This window comes from Histomonas meleagridis (assembly GCF_020186115.1).
Source record: "Histomonas meleagridis strain 2922-C6/04-10x chromosome Unknown contig_57, whole genome shotgun sequence".
Lineage (NCBI taxonomy): Eukaryota > Parabasalia > Tritrichomonadida > Dientamoebidae > Histomonas > Histomonas meleagridis.
This window is the reverse complement of record NW_027150900.1, coordinates 99,763-123,092: the sequence shown is the minus strand read 5'-3', so window position 1 is coordinate 123,092 and position 23,330 is coordinate 99,763. Positions and strand designations below refer to the sequence as shown.

General features: G+C 27.8%; 9 protein-coding genes across 9 annotated transcripts; 3 read left to right on the top strand and 6 right to left on the bottom strand.

Moving 5' to 3' along the window:
- Nucleotides 1-3,776: 3,776 nt before the first annotated feature.
- Nucleotides 3,777-4,385, top strand: GO595_007741 (Pkinase-domain-containing protein; the record flags this gene model as incomplete). Its single annotated transcript, XM_067921238.1, has 1 exon — nucleotides 3,777-4,385. The coding sequence occupies one exon, from the start codon at nucleotides 3,777-3,779 to the stop codon at nucleotides 4,383-4,385; it is 609 nt and encodes a 202-aa protein (XP_067772117.1).
- Nucleotides 4,386-7,922: 3,537 nt separating this feature from the next.
- Nucleotides 7,923-8,681, bottom strand: GO595_007740 (metallophosphoesterase domain-containing protein 1-like; the record flags this gene model as incomplete). The annotated part of the gene is made up of 1 exon (XM_067921237.1): nucleotides 7,923-8,681. One exon carries the CDS (start codon nucleotides 8,679-8,681, stop codon nucleotides 7,923-7,925), a length of 759 nt encoding a protein of 252 aa, XP_067772116.1.
- Nucleotides 8,682-12,185: 3,504 nt separating this feature from the next.
- Nucleotides 12,186-12,737, top strand: GO595_007739 (Thioredoxin family protein; the record flags this gene model as incomplete). Its single annotated transcript, XM_067921235.1, has 1 exon — nucleotides 12,186-12,737. One exon carries the CDS (start codon nucleotides 12,186-12,188, stop codon nucleotides 12,735-12,737), a length of 552 nt encoding a protein of 183 aa, XP_067772115.1.
- Nucleotides 12,738-12,956: 219 nt separating this feature from the next.
- GO595_007738 (uncharacterized protein) lies at nucleotides 12,957-13,928 on the bottom strand (the record flags this gene model as incomplete). Its single annotated transcript, XM_067921234.1, has 1 exon — nucleotides 12,957-13,928. One exon carries the CDS (start codon nucleotides 13,926-13,928, stop codon nucleotides 12,957-12,959), a length of 972 nt encoding a protein of 323 aa, XP_067772114.1.
- Nucleotides 13,929-14,234: 306 nt separating this feature from the next.
- Nucleotides 14,235-15,977, bottom strand: GO595_007737 (uncharacterized protein; the record flags this gene model as incomplete). Its single annotated transcript, XM_067921233.1, has 1 exon — nucleotides 14,235-15,977. The coding sequence occupies one exon, from the start codon at nucleotides 15,975-15,977 to the stop codon at nucleotides 14,235-14,237; it is 1,743 nt and encodes a 580-aa protein (XP_067772113.1).
- Nucleotides 15,978-16,435: 458 nt separating this feature from the next.
- GO595_007736 (UDP-N-acetylglucosamine transferase subunit ALG14-like) lies at nucleotides 16,436-17,065 on the bottom strand (the record flags this gene model as incomplete). The annotated part of the gene is made up of 1 exon (XM_067921232.1): nucleotides 16,436-17,065. One exon carries the CDS (start codon nucleotides 17,063-17,065, stop codon nucleotides 16,436-16,438), a length of 630 nt encoding a protein of 209 aa, XP_067772112.1.
- Nucleotides 17,066-18,517: 1,452 nt separating this feature from the next.
- On the bottom strand, nucleotides 18,518-18,934 carry GO595_007735 (histone H3.2; the record flags this gene model as incomplete). Its single annotated transcript, XM_067921231.1, has 1 exon — nucleotides 18,518-18,934. The coding sequence occupies one exon, from the start codon at nucleotides 18,932-18,934 to the stop codon at nucleotides 18,518-18,520; it is 417 nt and encodes a 138-aa protein (XP_067772111.1).
- Nucleotides 18,935-19,193: 259 nt separating this feature from the next.
- On the top strand, nucleotides 19,194-19,418 carry GO595_007734 (histone H4-3; the record flags this gene model as incomplete). Its single annotated transcript, XM_067921230.1, has 1 exon — nucleotides 19,194-19,418. One exon carries the CDS (start codon nucleotides 19,194-19,196, stop codon nucleotides 19,416-19,418), a length of 225 nt encoding a protein of 74 aa, XP_067772110.1.
- Nucleotides 19,419-19,685: 267 nt separating this feature from the next.
- On the bottom strand, nucleotides 19,686-20,681 carry GO595_007733 (NAD-dependent protein deacetylase sirtuin-2; the record flags this gene model as incomplete). Its single annotated transcript, XM_067921229.1, has 1 exon — nucleotides 19,686-20,681. One exon carries the CDS (start codon nucleotides 20,679-20,681, stop codon nucleotides 19,686-19,688), a length of 996 nt encoding a protein of 331 aa, XP_067772109.1.
- Between the last annotated feature and the right edge of the window lie 2,649 nt (nucleotides 20,682-23,330).

Genomic DNA, 23,330 nt, shown 5'->3' with positions numbered 1-23,330 from the left:
TTTTCTTCAGATGTATCATACATTAATGCATATACGTATATAAAAATTATTTCGACTTTTTTACTACGGTTTTAATTTTTTTTTTTCTTTTGAATTAATTTTGTGCTTTTTTTGGGCTCGTTATTTCTTGCAGGTGCCGTTAGAAGTCAATTAATTGAATTCCAAATAGTATTTAATTACATAAAATATTTTAAATGATTATTAAATTATACAAAAAAATGTTTTTTCATTTATATCAATACCATCTTGAGAAAGTATTTTAATAATTTCTTCATTTCCTTTAATCTTTAATCTTGAAATCATTATCTTCAAGAAATGATAGAAGAATATAATTATTTGATTCAATTCATTTAATTGCAAGTATATTTTTAAGTCCATCATCAAATTTTCTATAGAAAATCATGGTTTTGAAAATCATTTCGATGACAAATAATCGTTGTGTAATATGCATTTCGAAATGTTGAATAATTCTGCCCACATAAATAAATGATTTCTTCATTTCCACCTGCAACTGCATATTTACCTGTGTTTTCTAATTTTGCACCATTCATAAGTAAATATTTAAAACATTTAATTGATCCAAAAAATGCTGCATAATCAATTAATGTAACATTATAATCATTAACAAATGAACATCTTTCGTAAAATGATGGCTCAATTGTTTGAATAATATTAAAATTTGTTTGTGATGATATTTCTTGAAGTTTTTCTATTTCATCATTTCGAATTATTTTTGATAATTCATTCTTATTAACTCCTTCTTTAATATACTTCTTATGAAGTTCCCAATCATTCTTTGATATTTCTTCAATATTATCATTTATCTCATTATAAAATTGTAGATTTTGATTGAAAGTTTGATATCGTTTTTGGCTTTATAATGTATAAATATAGGGGTTTTTGTTCTTAACGATATCTGAATTTATAATATAAGTTTCTATCATCTTTTCAAGTAAATAATTTGAGTCTTGTGTATCTGAGTCAAGAAGAAATTGAGTAAAAACATTTGTAATTGTTTGGGTTTTATTATTTTCTTTTTGTTGAATAATTTTTATAAATTCTAAACATAAAGTATAGTCAATTATCCTTGAAAAAAAAGCTGAATAAACCAATTGACTAATGATCAGATTTATTGATAGCATGAAATTATTATCAAATAAATTCAATATTATCGAAGCCGATTCTTCTATGTTTTTCTTATCTAAATCACGAATAATATTTTGCGCCTTCACGAACTCAATAATTCGTTTTAATTGACTTTCATTTACTTTGTTTTCCATTTAGAGTGATTCAACCGTCATTACCCAACTTTTTGAGATATTTTTACGGTTATTCAGGTCAATTTAACGTTAAATTTACAGGAATGACCGTTAATTCTCAAAAAATGACTGATATTGATGATCATAAATTTTACCCTCAAAAATTGAATGAGGTCTTTTCAAACCAGAAATCGGTTAAGTTGAATACAACGCATTTTAACAATGTTTTTTCTGCTTGGAATTGTAGGTTAAAATATTTTTATTTCTTCACTCTTCAATGACAAATAAAATTCGTACAAAACTACAAAAATACTATTATTATAATGAATTATTTTTGCATTTTTTACATATTTTTCTCATATTATATTACAGTAAAATTGTTTTTTATTTTTGGTAAACTGCCATTATTCAAAAAGCAGCGATTTCAATGATGCTCTATTTAAATCATTGTCGGTTTTTCTGGGGTTTGTAAAAGACATCGAATTTACCAGAAATTTTATGTATCTGAATCCAGTTGTCCAAATTAGTCTTGCAGAAGTTTATAAAGTCCTCCCTGAACATCATTATCAATATGTAAGGCCTATTGGTGTAGGTGGTTATGGGTCAGTATTTCTTGTACGATCGATTAAATATAATCAAGAATTTTGCATCAAAAGAATCAAACAGATAGAAACAGAACTTATAGAAACCAAAAATGAAGCTACGACATTATTTCATTTATGTCATCCAAATATTATATCAATGTATGAATTTTTTTTTGATGAAAGTTACAATACTTTATATATTGTATTAGAATATTGTGAAAATGGTTCTCTAAAAGATTTAATAGAGAAAGAAGGTCCATTAGATCCTCCACAATTATATTCTTTTAGTTACCAAATAATGAATGCACTCATCTATTGTCATGAAAAGAATGTTGCACATAGAGATATAAAACCAGCAAACATTCTATTAGATAATTATGGAAGACCAAAACTTTCGGACTTTGGACTTAGCCAAAAAATAAAAAAAGGTCAAATGTTATCAAATATTGCAGGTTCCCGTCCCTTTATGGCACCAGAAATTATTAAAAGACAAAAGAGCGATCCTTTTTTATCAGATATTTGGGCACTAGGAATAACATTTTATGCTCTTGCATTTGGAAGACTTCCTTGGATTGTTAACAATAATGAAGAATTAGATATAGCAATACAAAAAGGTGTTCTTTTATTTCCGTCAAATGCTGATGAAGAATTTTGTCAACTAATAATATCAATGACAGATATTGATCCAAATAAAAGAGTACAGTTATCAAAGCTTATTCTATGCCAATATTTGATGGTGTTCAAAATAATAATTGTGCTGCTCCTCGTAAAGCAAAATCGGGAAAGATTGTAAACATACATAGACCTTCATCATTAAAACATCCAACAGTTTCGCATGGATGATTTATTAGCAGGATAAGCAATAAGTCATTCTTTCAAAAGAAGACAGAACAAAGGAAAAGTTTTGTCTTCACAAAAACTTTTGCAAGTAATGTTTGATAATTAAATGGAATTCTATTTAGAAAAACTTAATTTTATTATTATCTTCAGATCTGATGATATGCTAAGATACTTTGCTTTAACAATGAATAAATGAAAAGAGGAATAAGTTGTTGAAATCAAATTTCAGTTGAGTAGAAAACCTTCATTAAAAAATTATATATTGATGAAATATAGATTTTCAAAGTCATTGGAATAAATTATATCATTAAGGTGTATGAAATTTTTAAGTATATGCATAAGGTTTTTTTAACCTTGCCGAAAATTTATGAAATTTTCCATCGGTAACCTCCTTTGCACAAAACCAACTTCATTCAATTTTTATCGTTTTTTCATTCTTGCATGTAACATTTTTCATTAATGTTAATTATATTTTATGTTTTAATATTAAAACAATAATTTATTACATTTAATTTAATGAAATATTAAATCAAATTTTAGATATTAATCTTGATATTTACATTTTAATAATTACGGTTAACAATTTTCCGTAAAATTTATTTCATAGAATTTGAATACTGAATGGCCAGTTTAAATACAATTTAAATCGATAAAAAGAATAAAGATATCTTTTTTATTATATATAATTAGTTTTGTTACATTTTATATCAAATTCTAGGTTTAACATTTCTTTTAAAATTTTAATTATAAAAGTATGATTCTATCTCCAAAGGAGTTTTCTACTATTTTAATTTTGTGAAGTAAGATTTTGTTTTTCTGTAATGCGCTGTAAATTATTTTTATGCAGTCTAACCCACCTTCTCGTATAAAACACTTTCGATTGATGGTACCTATCGATCGGACACAAAACTCTATTGTGTATGCAGTGCAAGCTCCTCTTACATCTCAAAAGATGGTAATTAAACTTATTAATCACAAAAACACGACAGAAGAAAGAATAGAAAGAGAATGCTCAATACAGAGTTCTTTAAGGCACCCATACATTATGCCTTTATTTGATTTTTTTGATTTTCAAGAATTCAGAGTTCTTTTGATGCCAAGAGCAAGGTGTTCACTCTTGGACATTAAGATATCTAACCCATTAGCTATTGCTAAAATTATGTTCAGAACTCTCGAAGGGATTGAATATCTTCATTCTATGTCAATTCTCCATGGAGACATTAAACCTGGTAATATTGTTCTTAAAATCAATGACTTTGATGATCCTCAACCAAAGATCATTGATTTTGGGCATGCTAACAAATTAAATTCAATAGATCATCTATGTCGTTGTCACGCAATGACCTACACATACTCATCTCCAGAGTTATTATCTCTTCAGCCGCACGGTCTTGAATCAGATATATGGTCTCTAGGTGCCACATTTTTCTATCTTATCACAAAGAAAGAACTACTTGTTCTCAAAAAAATCGAAGAAATGCGAAAAGATGCAGCCAATATAAGGCTTAGTTTCCAAGAAAAGGAATGGAAAAACTATCCTTTTTCTTTGCGAGCATTGATTTCGCAAATGCTCAATAAGGACCCAAACAAACGACCACGCGCTGAACAATGCTTAACGCACCAATTTTTTATAGAATTTCTCGGAAAGGAATGGATTCTACGCGAACAGGAGCGGATTAAGATCTCCAAAAATATTGTATAAAAATGCTATCGGATTAATATTATATGTAATAATTATATTCAAAAACTTTTGATGTATAATGTGTTTTAATTAAAAAAATATATTTTAATTAATCTAAATTTCTGAAACGAACACACTACTTGAAAAAAAAAAAAAACAAGCTTTGTGAATGTGCTCATATGTGTGCTAACTATTTTGTTTAAACGAGAACATTCCCTGTTTAAACTGAGCGTAAATTGTTTCAGTTCACATATAAACTTTTCAATTTCCAAAAAGAAGTTGCATTTGACATTTATATAAAGTAATGTATTCAATTTTAAAATCATTTTGCATGAACTCTCAAGAGAATCTTGAAGGCAATTATATAAAGAATCTTAGGTCATTACAGAAAATAATTTTCGAATTAACTGATGATAACATTGAAGAATCTGCAAAATCAACTTGTAATTACTTTGATGCAATTCACCCATATTCATTCAGATTAGCTATTTGCCGATTAGTTTATACAGCAATTATTTCACAAAACAAAGATTATAATATTTTTATTAAATATTTATTAGCGATGGAATCTATTGAAGGAGAAGCAGTTCATTATGATCAAAAGATAACTAAAATTTTCTTGCAACTTATTAATAAAATAGATTCACAAGAAGTAAAATTTATTCTAGAAAAAATGTATGAAAATCAACTTATTGATGAGACATTTCTTAAATCAAAACAATCTTTGTTATTTTCACATCACATGAAGTATGATGAGATTCTTCAATTAAAACGCGTTCCTTTTAGTAAGCAATTTTTAGCAAATATAGAAGAACTCTCTAAAGATAATTGGGCACTTCATAAAATTTATGTTAATGAAGGAACAAATTCAACTAAAATTGCACAAATCATTAAAAATGATGATTTTAAAAAACTTCGTGAAATTTCATCACAAATGAATTTTAATTTGAATCAAAATATTGAACCATCTTTATATGAAAGACATTCTTTTGTTAATCAATTTAATATTTCATTAATTGATTATGCAGCATTCTTTGGATCGATTAAATGTTTTCAATTTCTTTTAGAAAATGGAGCAACTGTTACAAACACAGGAAAATTTGCAGTTGCAGGTCAAAATCATGAAATTATCCAATTATGTTCAAAAAACGCTGCAACATTTGAAGAAGCGTATGAAACTGCTATTATGTTTCACCGAAACGAAATATTTTTTTATCTTTCTGAATTTCAAATTTCCAAAATGAAAGATATAAATGAACTCGGGAAACTTTGTGTTGAATATGATAATTATGATATATTGTTTTTCTTGGAAAATGAAGGACTAAACATTAATGAAATGATGGTTCAAGAATCTGCAAAGAATGGTAATATATATATATTAATGAAATATGCACTAAAGAATTCTAATTTACCTAAAAATATTTTATTAAATTCTGTTTTATCCGGAAATATTGAAGTTATTGAATATACTTTTAAGTTTAGAGATATTGATTATAATGCAAAAAATGTTTAAATGATTTAATTGGTGTTTATTTTATTTACTTTTTGGAATTTATTTTAAATATTTTGTACACCACTAATGTTGGCTTGTTCAAATGGTTATTTTGAGATAGCAAAATTATTACTATCGACTAAAAATATAGATATTAATATAAAAGATGTTTTATATATTTTTCTAATGTTTTTAATTTTTATTTGATATATTATCTTAATATTTAAAATTTGTTTTTTTGTTTTTGGGATGCTTTTATGTGGGCTTGTTCAAAAGGTGATACAAAGATTATGCATTTATTATTGAAACAAACTAATATTGAAATCAATACAAGACATATTTTTTCTTTTTATTTGTTGTTAGTTTAATGTGTTACATGTTTCTATTTTTTATTTGGAATTTGTTTTTAATATTTTTTAAATTGCTTAAAATTGCTTCAAACAGCAATAATCCGGAAGCCATTAAATTATTACTTTCAATTAAAGGAATTGATATTAATTATAAACATGTTTTAGCATTTTATCTAATGTTTCATTAAAAGTTTTGATTTTTTTATGGTTTATATGGAATTTATTTATATTATTTTCCACATTACTCATGAATGAATGTAAAAGAGGCCATTCACAAATTGTTAAATTGCTTCTTGAACAAAATGGTTTAAACATAAATGAAAAAAAAGTTAATTTTTATTGAATAATATTTATTTTAAGAGTTTAATGATTGTTTTCACTATTTGGAATTTGTTTGATATATTTAAAACAGCATTAATCATTGCAGTAGAAAATAATAAACCAAAAATTGTTTCTTTGCTTCTTACACATAAAGAAATTGATTTAAACTTAAAAGATATTAATTTACTTTAGATAAAGTATAATTGTATTAATTCATGTTTCATTTAATAATTTAGAATTTCTTCAAATTATTTATGACACCACTAAATATTGCATGTTCAAATGGTTATACTGAAATTGTCAAATTACTTTTGGATACAAAGAAAATTGATGTTAATGAAAAAGATATTTTTATTTTTTATTTAAAATTTATATAAAAATTTTGATGTTTAAAAGAAATGTTTGGAATTTAATTAAATTAAAAAGAACACCTCTTTTAATTGCTTGTTTAAATAATCATGAAGAAATAATAAAATTACTTCTTGAACAAGATGAAATTGATGTGAATGTTAATGATATCAATTTATTTTATATAAAATTTATTTTGATTTTAAGCTGTTTTCATATATTATTTGGAAATTATTCAAATTATTTAACTCGCCACTTATGATTACTTGTAAAAATAATAATACTAATATTGTTAAATTACTTCTTCAACAAAAAGGAATTAATATCAATGAGAGAGATGTTTATTTCATCTTATCAAAATTATAATAAAATATTTTATGTCTTATCAAATAATTTGGAGATTAATCCAACAATTTATTACATTATTAATGCTTGCTTGTTCGAAAGGAGATGCAGAAGTTGTAAAATTACTTCTTGAACAAGAACAAATTGATATTAATGCTAAAACTATATCAATATTTTATTTGCTGTTTCTTTAATAATTTCAATGTTTTGAATTTATATTTGGAATTTTCAAAAAATATTTTGGACAGCACTAATGTCAGCATGTAGGAACGGATCTATTAATGTGGTACAGTTACTTCTTGATCATAAAGATATTGATATAAATGCGAAAACTATTTGATATTAATTTTTGATGTTTATTTGAAAAAATTGATATTTTGACGTTATATTTGGAATTTTTTTTGTGTCTTTTAAAACTGCTCTTGCATATGCTTGCCAAGGATGTTACATTGATGTTATAAAGTTACTTATAAAGCAAGAAAATATTGTTTATGATTATGCATCGACTTTGACTGATAACCCGGAAATAATACAATTATTAAGGCTTAAAAAATTCATGAGTTCTAAATAAACAGACAGATTTAATAATTTTTTACATAAAATTTAATATTAAAATGTATGAATTATTTTTTATACCGATAAAATTTTTTATTCTCAATTACAACAATTGATGTGCATAATCGTATTAAAATTTTACTTAATTTATTTAGGAACCATATCGAATACAAATGGCTTGTTCACAATTTTATAATGGAAGTTTGCAACAGAAACATTCGCAAACGTCGTTCCAAACGCTTTACTAACTTTGATTCCGTACGTTTCGTGTATGTGTCCGAATATGTGGAGCGCTGGTTTGACCTGGGAAACACGTCTCGCGAGTAATGGGTCTCCACAATTCACGGGGAAATTGCCTGCTGTGATGTCAAGGATGCCGCGGGGTGGACCATGCGTTGCGATAATATCTGTGCCATATGGAATCGCATCCCAAAATTTATCATCATTGCTTGGTACTGGAAAGGCCCAGTTACAGAAGAAAGGAGTGTATGGTGAACAGAAGATCTTAAGACCCATAAGTTCAATTGTGGAATGTTCAGCATAGATCAATCCTTCATGATAAATATGTGATTTGATAGTCTCCACTGGGACCGTAAATCGGTCATTCCACATTGGTGTGATTGATTCACGATTGGCCTCATCAAAAGAAATCTCATGGTTACCTGCAATGACAATTTTGTGGGTAAATGGCAATTGAAGATACCAATCACGAAAGCTGTCAACATCAGTAACATTGCCATATCCTGTAAAGTCACCAACCATTATTCCAATATCTGCGGGGACAATATGTTCTCGAGGGATGTCTGCATGAAGACCATGCGTATCCGAAAAACAGAAGACTCTAATGGCGTTTTCAGGTTTGGGCGTTGAAAAATCTGTTACTTGGATCGCTTGGAACTTGCTCATCAAACCCTAAGCCAAAGGAGCTCCACATAAAAAGTGGGAAACCGCCATTTGAACTCTTGAGCTTTTGAGTGTATAGATGGCCGCAAAAAAATTACATAAAGCAGTCAAAAAGTGAGTTTCAAGCCATTTTTACATGTCAAATCAAGACCAATTGGAAACACTCATACTTATAAATAGAATGTTTTTTGATTTAAATGATTTAAATTTTAATCAATTAAGAAACTCCATCATCAACAAATATGAAAAAAATTATTCATTATCTTTTAATTTAATGATTTCCCAAATGTTGTATACAATATTTGATTTGCGAATTAATGATTTTAATATTTATTTGAACTTAATTAAAGAAATTGAAAAATATGAGAAAAACAAAATAAAATCGAAAATAATTGATGTCATTACAATTTTCCTCATTAACAAAAATACACATGAGTCATTTTGGCTTCTTGAAAAAATGTATGAACTACATTTTATTGAGCCAAAAATTAACAAAAGCAATCTCTATTTTGCACATTACATGTCGAAAGAAGAAATTAAAAAATTTATATATTCTGAATTTTTAGAATCAATTATTGAAAATTATGATGAACTTTCAAAAAACAATTGGGAGCTTCATAAGCAATTAATTGAAGAAGGAGTTAATCCAAATGAAATTGCAAAGATAATTCGAAATGATGAAATCGAAAAACTTCAAGAAATATCACCACAAGCAAATTTCGATTTTAATCAAAGAATTGAGCCATCACTTTATGAAAGATGTTCATTTATTAATGAAAGCAATGTAACATTAATTAATTATGCAGCATTTTTTGGATCAGTTAAATGTTTTAAATATTTACTTACGAATGGTGCAAATGTAAATAACACAGGAAAATATGCTGTTGCAAGTGGAAATCTTGAAATTATTCATTTATGTGAACAAAATCATTCATCATTTGAATATGCATATGAAACAGCAATTCAATTTCATAAAAATAATATCTTTAAATATCTTTATGAAAACAAAGTTTTTAAAAATAATAATTTAGAAGAATTAGGAAAGTTTTGTATTTTATATCATAATTATGAAATTTTTTCATTTTTACTTGAAGAGGGGTTGCAAGTCAATGATGGTATTATTAATGAATCAGCAAAAATTGGAAACATATTTCTTGTCAAATATTTTCTTGAATTTAATCCAATTCCAAAAGATATTTTAATTTATTCTACAGAATCAGGAAATAATGAATTAGTTAAGTTCATTTTAGAACACAAAAAAATTGATATTAATTACAAAAATATTTATTAGTTTGATTTGAAATTTGTTTCAACTTTACATCATTTTTAAATAAAATTTGGGATTTATTTAAGTTGTTTAATACATCACTTATGACAGCATCTTTTTTTGGATATTTAAAAATAGTTAAATTACTTATTAAGAAAAAAGAAATTGATATTAATGCTAAAAGTGTTTTTATGTTTAAAATCAAATCTATATCAACAATTTTATTTTTCAAAATTTTATTTGGAAAAAATTTAAATTATTTAATACTGCACTTATTCTTGCATCTTATCAAGGTCATTTGGAAATAGTTAAATTACTTCTTGAACAAGAAGGAATTGATATGAATGCTAAAGATATTTATTTGTTTTATTTGATATTTATTTTAATAATTTGATATTTCAAAATATTATTTGGAAATTATTTAAATTATAAAAAGCTGCGCTTGTTTATGCATCTGAAAATGGTTACATAGAAATAGTTAAGTTACTTCTTGAACAAACAGAGATTAATGTCAATATTAAAAATAATTTTTGTAAATTTAGTTTCATGTTTATTTCAATTTTTCAGTATTCCAAAATACTATTTGGAAAAAATTTAAATTATTTAATACTGCACTTATTCTTGCATCTTATCAAGGTCATTTGGAAATAGTTAAATTACTTTTAAAACAAAAAGAAATTGATATTAATGCCAAAAATATTTTTTTATTTCATTTGATATTTATTTTAATAATTTGAAATTCCTAAAAAATATTAGGAAATTATACAAATTATTTCAAACAGCACTTACATGTGCTTCAGAAAAGGGTCATGCAAAAATCGTTAAATCACTTCTTAAAAAAAATGGGATTGATATTAATACTCAAGATATTTGTTTCTTTTGCTTAATTTTTATATAAATAAAATAAAATCTAAAAACATTATTTGGAAATTACTTAAAATATAGAAATCAGCACTTATTTATGCATCTGAAAATGGTAGTACAGAAATAGTTGGTTTGCTTATTAAACAAGAAGGAATAAATATTAATGCTAGAAATAGTTTTTGTAGAAAATATTCCATGATTATTTTATTATTTCAGTATTTCAAAATAATATATCGAAAATATTTGAATTATTTTATACAGCACTTATTTTAGCATCTTCGTATAGTTATTTAGAAGTCGTTGAATTACTACTTGAACAAAAAGGAATTGATATAAATGCTAAAAATATTTTTATGTTTTAATTAATATTTATTTTAATAATTTTATTTTTAAAAATAATGTTTGGAAATTATATAAATTATTTAATACAGCACTTATTCTTGCATCTTTAAATGGCCATTTAGAAGTAGTTCAGTTACTCCTTGAACTAAAAGGAATTGATATAAATGCTAAAAATATTAATTTGTTTTCTATGATATTTATTTTAATTGTTTCTTATTTTTGTATAACATTTGGAAATTATGAATAATATTTTGGACATCACTTCATTCAGCAGCATTCAAAGGTAATTATGAAGTTGTGAAAGCTCTTGTCGAACAAAAAGAAATTGATGTTAATGCTAAAAATAATTAACTATATTATTTAAAATTCATTTAAATAAAATAAAATTTTATAACATTATTTGGAAATTATTCAAAAAACTTCAAACAGCACTTCTAATAGCTTCGAAATTTAATCACAAAGAAATAATTAAATTGATATGCGCTAAATTCAAATTCTAAAAATTCCATCTTTTTTTTTTGATTGGCAAAAAATGTTCATGTGAAATGAGCATTTTGATATAAGCTAAATTTTATTAAAGTACAACAACAACAATATCTCGTTTTGATAAATGATAACTACCTTATGTTCAATGTCACTTTTTCCGTTTCAAATTCTAACCGTAAAATCTATTCAATAAAGCTGCTAAATGAATTCAAAATGTTAAAATGGAAATATCTCGAAATCGTCAGGATTACTTTCAAAAACACGAGAATTTTTCAAAAAGAAAACTTGAATATAATATTACATTTTAATAGTTAAAGATAAGGTTAAAATATTGATAACCGCTTTCTAACGGGGTACTCCAAATAAAGTATTCAAAAATGTTTTAGATAAAAGCGAGGATGAAATTAAATTTCGGTTGACGGTTATTCAGAAAATCCAACCAAATGTTCTTTTGTTTCTTGGTTTTTATTACTTCTCATTTTAATTTTGGACCCAATATCGTCCACTTAGAAGGTCTTCCACCAAATGATAATAAAAGCTATTTTGTAATGTTGCATAGCGAATCATGCCAACATTGTGTTCGATTATTACCAACTTGGAATCAAGCATCTGAACTTGGTGATGGAATAACTAACTGGGCAGAACTTGATTGCTCTTTGAACAGAACAGCATGCCAAGAACTTCACACAGAAGGTGTACCAAGACTTTTATTCTTTACCAATGGAACAATTTATGAATATCGTGAAATGCAACTTGCACGTCTACTTGTTAATTGGGTGTCCGCTTTCTTACAAGATACAGCTATTGTTGTTGATCGTAATAATTACACGCAATCTATTTCTGAAAATGCAGCTATTTTGTTCACTGAAAAGCCAACGATCCCAAAAATTTGGGCAGGAATCGAAAAGAAGTTAGGAATGAGTGATGTCAAATTTTTTGTTTCAAATGATCAAAAACTTTTTGATGAGCTCAAGCTTGAGAATTTCCCTGGAATATATGTGAAAAAGGGTGAAGAGATTACATGCTACAAAGGAAAGCTGACCATTAGGGAAGCTGCAGAATTCTTCAGAAAGCAATTTGAACCAAACAAAGAATTGTAAGAAATTTAAATCTTTTGCTAAACAAAACCTACATCTTTTTATTCCAATTTTTAATCATTTATGACGTTCTTTTTTTCAATTAAAAAAGTATCATTTGTAAATGAGAAAGATTTGTTTAAAATACAATCGTCGATTAGAACATTATGTTTCCAAATTTTTTTATGAAAATAGCGAATTAATATTCATGCAAAAATAAAGTTAATACAGATTTTATAACAATCAATCAAAAGAAAACTGGAAATCATTGCCAAAAAAGTTAACCGGGTCAAAGTAATCTTCATCATCATTCTGTACTTCCTGGTGCAATTTACTTTCTTGAAAGTCGAAAGGATTACTAAACGGTTGATCGAAACCGTTAATCGGCGTCTGAAAATCTTTCTGAACGATACTATCGTTCAAATTTTGTGGGAAAATTTGTGGGATGACAAAGTTAAACGGAGCAGAGCTGTTATTGGGCGCTGGTGTTTCCTTCGTTTCCTGGACAACAGGGTTCTTTGTGTGCTCGATTAATGTGTAACGGGCTCTAGAAAGATGTAAAAACAAATCTTGCCTTCTGGATAATTCACGTGAAACACATCGTCGTGTAATTGGTTTTGTCTGAGACACTGTAGATAAGCATAAATACCAGTGAAGTTCTTCGACTGAAGCGCCCTGAGGAAAAGCATGAAATGCAAAAACTAACGCATTTGATATACTTTCAAAGTCGTGCTGAGTGGGAACAGGTTGGTTTGTAAACCAATATTTTCCATTATCAAGAAGAGTGAATTCTGTTGCGTTTGTTGATAAAAAACGCTCGAATAATTGCACATCAGCACTAGTTAATTCTGTTGTGTTTACAAGTTCTTCAAGAGTCATTGGACCATTACTTGCAAGCATTTGTTCAATAGAGGCGGCAATTGCTCCGTCACTCACATATAGTGGATTATGTGGGCATATTGCCCATAAACAAGTTCGAGGAGGGCCAGCCCTGACAAATAAATCTGAAGATGATAGGGTACTGGAAATTCTTCTACGTGGTATAGATGCACAGGAAACAACACGTTTTTTATTTTTGATAAACAAATCAGGGCTTGACAAAACTTCGCAAATTCTGTCGAGACTGAGAAGGGATGTTTGTTCCTGCTTGAAAACATATGAAATTGCGTCACTTAGTGTTTCAAATGATTCTGTTTGTGGTTGTGCTCCATTCATCGATTTTAAGAAGTAAAGTATTCAAATAAATAAAAAGGAACTTTTCAATAAAGACCTATTTTTTCTTAGCCTTGAAAAATTGAATGCATCATTATGGGAAAATCGTGACTCCATAAGTTTTCTCATATGCTCAGAATTCATTTTTAATAAAAAAACACTGAGTTTATCCAAATTCATGAAATCACTCTTTTCGTGACTAAAGATTTATTATGAAAAATTATTTTAATTTGAAATCTATTTTTTTTGTGTCATATTTTTTATTATTATATTCTAAAACAAAAAAGAAAAGTTGTTGAAATTCTTTAATCAATGAGAGTCATTAACAATGTTTTTCAAAAGATTTGCAATATTCATTAACTCTTCCACTAACCATTGATCAACTCGATGTTTATCATCAGAGTTTAAAATGAATCTATTCTTTGCTATGATAGTTGAAATTGTATCTTCTAATTCATATTTCAAACTCTTTGTTTCGTCCTTCTTTCCTAACAAAACCAGAACGAGCTTTGAAATCCACACGCCAATATTATACGGCCCATTATCGCATTTGATTGTTATCACCATTTTTTTAATTAGCATTAATATAACCGCCGCTGGTAACCGTCGAACGACCGTTTCGAGTGTGTTATCTTTTGCACAGAATTCCAAAAACTGGTTATTGGGTAGTTTACACGAAATTTCCAATGCCTTTTCAATTTCGCCAGTTTTCATATACCTTTCAATCTGAGCTTGCAATGGCAGTTTTTCGTTTTGCTTCATGTATTCGTGTTTCAGCAAATCTAATTGCGTTTGCATTGCTATAGACAATGCTTCAACTTCTTTGTAACTATCGTTTAACATGCTAATTGTATTTTTCATCATTTCTTCATGCTTATCATCTTGTTTAGAAATCATTTTGGTTATTGTTTGATAAAATCTTTCTGTTGTTTCATATATCAAAGTTTTCATTGATATTAAATCTGATTTCGAAATATTTTGTTTGGATTTATTTTCGAACCTTAATATTGTTGGCTCTTCTTCAATAGAAGACCAAGCAGAAATAACTCCATCATCAATAGCAACAGAAATAATTGGTTCAGAAAAATCAAAAAGAAAATGATTATAAAGTAATCTTCCATCTCCAATTAAAAACATAATATTTTCACCGCTTTTGGCTACTTTTAATACATTTGGTATTAGTTGGACAAGGTTCGTATCGGTTATATTGTAAATTCGAACTTCATTTTGATAGAAAATGAAATAATAATTATCATTCAAATACACTCGTGAGCCTTCAATATAATCTAAAAACCATAAAGGCAAAATAGATGTATCACCGCGCTGAATACATGAAACTTTCCCGGACGAGACTGTTAACAAGTATTTCTTTGACACATCAAAGTCGTAAACGTTCGCCTGCACGAAAATCGTATGGAAATTATTTTGAATCATTTGGAATACATAAAGATTATTGTCTTCTGAAGATAAAAAAAAGAATCTTTTTTCATCAAGTGGATCAACTATCATTTTCTTAGCATTCTTAAATTTACTTGATATATTAAAGATCATATCGTTTTCTAAAATTCTAAAACCATCATTACAAGAAAATAAAATTGATTCTTCATCATTTGGTATAGCATAAGAAAATGATGGAACATTTTGCACTGAGAAATTATTTGTACGTTTTAACATAATATTAATTTTAGAATTAGAAGGATCATATGTATAAGCTAATGTTGATGTTAAACCAAACCTTTCGGGTATAAAATTATACCATTGTGTAGGATCAAATGAAGACAAAGAGGAAATATCGCCAAATGGAAAATTATCGTTAAGTAGATCATAACTAATAAGAATTGGCTCATGTTTCCGAATAATTGGTTGTGGCGTAAGTTCACTTGGGAGAATAAATGTTCGTTGTTGATCAACAGATTCTTCTTCATCTTCTTCAAAGTCTTTGAAATTATATGCGCCATCAGAGAATTCATTTGGACTTAGTTCATTTTGGTTCGTGGTTGTTGAGTCTATAAATTGTGGTGGCTCTTGCGAAGAGGGAAGGGTTTCCACCATAAATGCTGACAACACAATTCAATAGTTTACATCATCGGTAAAACTGCCATTTTTCAATGCCTTACATCATACACAAGAAAAAATGGAATTCTTTGGATTTGATTTGTTTAATGTGATGCAGATAATGAAATTACCCTTTGTAAATCATACTTAATATAAGGCTAAGTTAAAATAATTTTGCACATCAATTTAATGAAGCAATTACAATTCATTTCATAATTTATTATTTGCATCACATTCCCATATAACAAAATATGGTATGATTTTTTGACATGCTTAAAATCATGAATATTGTTCGATGTATGAAGTTTTTCCATAAAATATTTTATGGAGAAATGTTACGAAAAAAATTCAAAAAGAAAGTACACTACGTGTCTATATCTCCAATATATACGTTTTTGTGGATACCCACAATTCTTTCATCATTCTTTTTAAACAGACAAAAGCTTAAATACAGTTTATTTATTTTTGTTTAACCCATATAAATCAAGAAGTTGAGCTCTTTTCTTAAATTTAAGTAAATCAGGCCAATACACAAAAAATAGGTCACATAATGGGTATATTAGTTTTCCAGTAAGGGAAAGAGATTTCACTCGGCAAACACTTTCGATAAAAACAATCGAACAATTTGTGATTCCAAGCATGTTACCTAAGAAAATTGTTAGAACAACTGGATAACAAACGCCAGGTCCATTGACAAGGAGTAATTGTGGCTTTGTAAACATTACTGGCAATGTTGCAATAAAACTATAAATTGTTGTAAAAAACGATGTAAAAAATGATTGTCCAACTTTTCGTGCTCTAGGTATTGAGATAAATTGTGAGTCTTTTGGAATAAGTGGATGCTTTTTAGATAATTGATCAGTATCAGAAAAGACAAAAATAAATTTCTTATAGTTAGGAGACTGTACTAGAGAATGAACAAGAGGCATCATTTCGCCAGTATGGCCACCAGAACCCAATACAACAAGAACATCAATTGGTTTTGTTTCATAACGCTTTTTAGGGCATAAGCCGGGAAGACACTTATAAAGGCGGAATAACACGAGTATTAGAAGAGTAAAAAAAATTACCAATAAATAGTTCATTTTGTTTTCTTGTTTGTCAAGTTGTTGTATCAAAAGGTTTATTTATTTCAGAAAAAGTTCACATAGCCGTTTACTTATTAATTGGTGTAGACAATTTGTACATGGTTTGCAATTCACAAGCATATTTTCACTCGTATTCTCTGAAAATCTTTTGTTTTACAAAAGATTTAAATAATGAAAATATCAAATTTATTTATTCACAAAGTGTTTTACCATTTATTAAATGTTTTCGATAAAAATTTGTTGTATGTTCGATTTTAATCGGTTCACCCTTATTACAATAACAACCTAGACTAGGGCCATTGATTAATTGATTTAAAATAGAACTTTTCCCTGTTTGCAGTTTTCCATAAATAATTATAAGAAATGGTCTATTAGATGATGATAAATTTCTATCGCTTCCAAAAAGTTAAAATCAAAGTGTGTTCTTAACAGATATCACAGGGTTACCAAAGTGCGTTGTATGAAAGTTCATGAAAAATTTTGTTTAAACCGTTACATAACGATAGGGTACCATTTCTCACAACCATATATGTTATTTGGTAATTTTTTAGTAATCAATGGATGCTATTAAATGCACATCCAAAAAAGATATAATGGGATCGGATTCTGAATACTTTTATGCCACCAGATTAAGGTTTCCAAAAGTAGACCAATTGGTCCAAGTTGAGTTAGTTGTCCTTATTTTATGAAATCACTTGCAATAATATTAAAATACATTCATTAAGCTTCATGTGTTTTAGATTCATGTTCTGTTAATGTTTCAATAACTTCTGGTCAGGAAATATTTAACCTTTCATCATAATTTTCTGTATTTAATATCTGTAATGCTGTTAACATTAATAATAATCGATAACGTAATGTTGGCGGCGATTGAGCTGCTGTTGTAATATTTAACGCATTAAGTAACTCAGTTGTAACTGAAGGAAGAATGAAAGATGCAGAGAATTCTCTATTCCCTCCAAAACGAAACTGATATTTGGCACACTTGAAATTGTCTTAAATAAATTAGATTGTGTTTTTGTTTTATCTTCGATCCCAAATGTGTATTTATATATCTTTTTGGTCTTAATTCGGATTAACTTCGAATTTCCAAGTAAAGTAATTCCCGAAGTGAAGCAGTAATTTAATTGTTTTGAAGAATTTAATGATAATTTTATATGAAATTTGTATAAATATTTAATGAATAATATTATAATATTTTTATATAACTTGTTGTATTCAATAATTATTTAAAATATTTATACAGTTTGTACCTGAAATCAAAAACCGTTGATTTCCCAAACAAACATACTCAATTTACATGCCGATCAAATTATATATATATACTCGTACGTATGAGTAAAGTTCACAATCGAAAACTTAATATTATATAATATGTAGATACATTTCGAGAAAGTTGTGAAGAAAAATTTGTCCGAGAAAGATAACTATTTATTGATTTGTTCGAGTTTAGTTGCGTTCACCACGAATGCGTTGTGCAAGTTGAACATCACGTTCCATGATTGTAACACGGTTTGCATGAATTGCACAAAGGTTTGTATCTTCAAAGAGTCCTACAAGATAAGCTTCTGATGCTTCTTGAAGAGCTGCAATTGCTGATGATTGGAAACGAAGATCACCACGGAATCCTGATGCGATTTCACGAACAAGACGTTGGAATGGAAGCTTACGGATTAAAAGGTCTGTGCTCTTTTGATATTTACGAATTTCACGAAGAGCAACTGTACCTGGTCTGAAACGATGTTGCTTCTTAGCACCTTGTGAATCAACAACTGGTGTTGACTTACGAGCTGCCTTAGCACCGAGTGATTTACGTGGAGTCTTACCACCAGTAGATTTACGAGCTGTTTGTTTTGTACGAGCCATTTGGAAAATGAACTTCTGGAAATGGAGGGAAAAATCCGAAATCAATTTTTTGCCATTACACTCCTATTTATTTTGAAAGGAATTTCATTTTAATATATACTTTAAAATTATGGGTCTAAAATGACAATATTTTCCACTAAAATTTCAATAATATTACCGGGATTTTCTAATTGAATAAATTAGGGTTCAAAATGACACCAAAAAGACCGCTAAATTTGAGAAGAAAAACAGAAGAAACATCAATACATCATTTAACCAAATGTCAGGTCGTGGAAAAGGTGGTAAAGGTCTCGGTAAGGGAGGTGCAAAACGTCATAGGAAAGTTATGCGTGAAAACATTCAAGGAATTACAAAGCCTGCTATCAGAAGATTAGCCCGTCGAGGTGGTGTCAAACGTATTAGTGGTGATATTTATGAAGAAATCCGTGGCGTTCTTCGTCACTTCCTTGAAAAATGTTATTCGCGATTCTGTTACATATACTGAACATGCAAGAAGGAAGACTGTTACAGCAATGGATGTTGTTTATGCTCTTAAGCGCCAAGGTAGAACACTTTATGGTTTCTAAGTTGTTTAATAAATTTCAAAATCAAATATAATTATGTTAATTTACTTTGATTTATATGTTCAAAAACAAATGTGTTCACTAAAATGGAAACAAAGTTCGAGTTTGAAGTTGTATTTTTGTGTATAAAAATACATTGATTGATATTATAAGAAAATTAAAAGACTTAAAACAATGATAAAAAGATTTTAATTTTCATTTTTCTCATTCACCAGTGCTTCGAATTCATTTGACCAGCCGATTGCTTCGACCAGATCAGAAATTGCCTTTTGACAATCCCCGCCCAAATAAACATCTCTTCTATTTAAAATGTGATCAAATTTAAAGAATTTTTGTCTCGTTCTTAATTCCTTTGCTGTAAGTTTTCCATTTTCATCTTTGGTGACCGTTACGTTTTCTTCGCAAGTTGCCACTTTTTGGTTATTTATCAAAACTCGTGGAACAGTGTCTTTGACCTCGTGGATCAAGCCAGCAAATGGATAGACAACCAATGATGTACCTATTACAATGAGGAGATCACATTCGTCAAAATCTTCTTGATAATTATCATAGAATTCGTCAGGAAGACTTTCTCCAAAGAAAACAACATCGGGCTTAACAACACCATCACAATTGGGAGCATCACAGTGTATAACTTCTCCTGTGTCATACTTGGATCTGATATCTTCAAGCTTGAATAATTTGTGACATTTTCTGCAATGCGATGTGTAATATGAACCGTGAGCATAGATAATTTTTTCTGGTGAAACACCAGCACATGCTTCAAGCCCATCGATATTTTGTGTGTAAATTTTCTTTAAAATGCCTTTCCTTTGGAGTAAAGTACAAAAATAATGACCTTTTGTTGGCTTGTATCTTCCTGGGAGCGTGTCTTTTGCAAGTTGGAAAAATGCTTCTGGATGTTGATCAAAATAATCAATTGAAAATACACTTTCAGGGGTTGGTAAATTAAATTTTTGTAGGTTATAATATAATCCTGTACCAGGTGTCCTGAAATCCGGGATTCCAGCTGCTGTTGATAAGCCTGCGCCTATCATCAAGATGATTTTATTTGCTTTATTTTTAATATATTTTGCAACACCATCCATATCCAGGGAAGAGAGTCCATCCACTAGTCCTGGTTTTAAACTTTCAATTTCTTCTTTTGTGAGTTTTGATATTGGAATACTTGCAGGAATTGTCATTAGAGATTTGACCACGAATCGATTCAATTGGACTGACTTTTTCAATGATTTCCAAAAAAGTGGTGTATTATTTGAACAAACTTGTGGCATATGATGAGAAAATCTTTTAGCATATAGAAACAAGCATATAATATATAATAGAAGGAACATAATATTTGCCAAATAACAAAAAGGTTTGTATTAAATTAATAAAATAAGAATAAATAAATAAATTATTTTGTTCTTAAAATATGTTTATTTATATCTGATTTATAAATTTTTCTTCTTTGAAATCATCTGCAAATGGATTTTCTTCGATATTTGATTTATTAATACCAACTGAAAATGTATTATATATTTTGTTTATTGTTATTATTATTTTCATCTGAATTAATCATTTCTTCTTCATTTTGTTTTCGCTTATTATTTTGATATTTAATCATTAATATTTATGATTATTATAATTACAATTATAATGATAATTAATGTATTATTATCATCAAAATTTATTATTACATTTTCTATATAAGAAATATAAAAAAAAAAAATTGAATAATAAATAAAATATTCTTAATTATAATTACAATATATAAAATCGACATAAATATATTTAGTTTCAGATTCAATGAAAGTAACTGAATAAGATTTTAAGAACGTTGGATAATATTTTATGAACGAACAAATTTTTTTATAAAACCAAAACATAATGAAAATAATGGTAAAGTAAGATATGCCAACAAAATTTTCATTTTATTCTATCTTTGTCTCTTTGTGTATTTTAATCACATGTAAAAAACTTGAAACAAAATAACACATTTTTTTTTTCATGGAAAAAATTAAGTTATATACATATTTTATTTTTTAATTTTTAACAAATTGCCTGTTTCGGATAGCACCACATCGTCATATTTATATCCCAATTCAACTAAAATTGGATCCAAAACCCATCTCGAAAAGAACTGTGGATGAAGTATGTTATCCAATTTATTTTGTGTTATGTTATACATTCCAGACACCAAATTATTTTTTGAACATTTATCAATAGAGTTAAGTACAAAATTTTTTAATTCATTTGTTTTACCTATTTTCCACATCAACTCCAAAATTTCTCCTTCAAATCTAAAGCTTGAAATTAAATCAAAATTACCACTATCTACATTAGTCCCTTTCATTCGAATGGGCAATTTATTATTTTTTATGAGTTGCAGACACTTTTCTTGTAATGTATTCAAAAAATGATATTTTGAAGTTAAAATCGGTGCAAGTAAACACGTTTCAATCGAAAATGTTTTTGCTCCCTTATTATCGATGATAATTAATGGGTCTTGTATAATAGTAGTAGGTACTACAGATTCTATTATTTTATCTGTATTTAAACCTGGCAAAATTTGTGATATTTTATACAAATCACTTAAAATTTTATAAGGAATAATATATTTTTCTTCAAAAATTGGTTTGTTAGTATTAAGTGAATATTTAGATGCAAGTTTTCCATCTTTAATTCCAGATTTTATTTTGTTAACAAAAGAAAGAACTGATGTGTAAAATTCTTTGTCTTTAGTGAGGTCGAAAAGTGATGAAAAAATAGGGAAAATAGATGAAACATCCTCAATATAGACATCGCTTGAGCCAAAATGTCCTTTGTTTATTCCAAAAAATGGATTTGGTATTGGTCCTGTGAAAGAATTAAGAAGTGTATGACCAAGGGAACTTGCTATTTTTAAATATGTGGAATTGCCAGTAACTAAATATGAGCTAATTAGTGGTGAAATTACGTTTTCTGCAATTCGACCGATTTCAACTCCTTTGAAATTGAAATCTAGAAGAGACTGGTAATTTAAGTTTTTAAGTTGTCCGTTAAGCAATGAGAGAGGAGAGATAGCAAACAAAGATGTTTCAAAAGAACTTGTGATATTCTTGCATTCATGAGTAAAAGGTCTAATAATGTCAGAATTTGGACAAGCCTGGGAATAAGAGTAATATTGAGGTAAAGCCTTTTGACGAAGTCTTTTGATAAAAATTGTTTCTGACAAATTGTAATGAAAATTTGATTGAAATGTATTTTGGAATCCCCAAAGTTTTTTAAAATAGTCATTTGTTTCTGGTGTAAATTTTAATAGTGAGATTAGACTGGTTGTTAAGATTAATATTGAAGCAACAATAAATTTTGGAAAAAGTTGCCCCATTAGGCGACAGAAACATTTATATTGAATTATTTGTTGCAATTGAAAAAAATTATTCCGGTCGTAATTTTTTGATTGAAAATCTGATAAATAAATTCTCATTCATAAGCAATTAATTGATTATTATTTTAAATACAAAAACAAAATTTATAATTTTGGCTTTAAAACCAACTTATTAAATTGCTATAGTTGAATTGTTTATTTAGAAAGAATGATTTCAGGTTGATAATCATGTAGAGGTTGCTGATAATAATGATCCATTTGGATTTCATTGTTAGGGTACACGACATATTCTTCGTTTGATGATGATGTTGCCTCTTGATCTCCTTGGGATACTGCATGAACAAAGATCCAAAAATAAAGAGCCATAAAAAAATGTATGAAAATAGAAAACGGTAAAATACTTATATTATTTTCGTGAGCAGTAAAACAATTATTAGGAAATTTACTTTGAAAATTGCGAAAACAAATTTGTGTGGAAGTAATA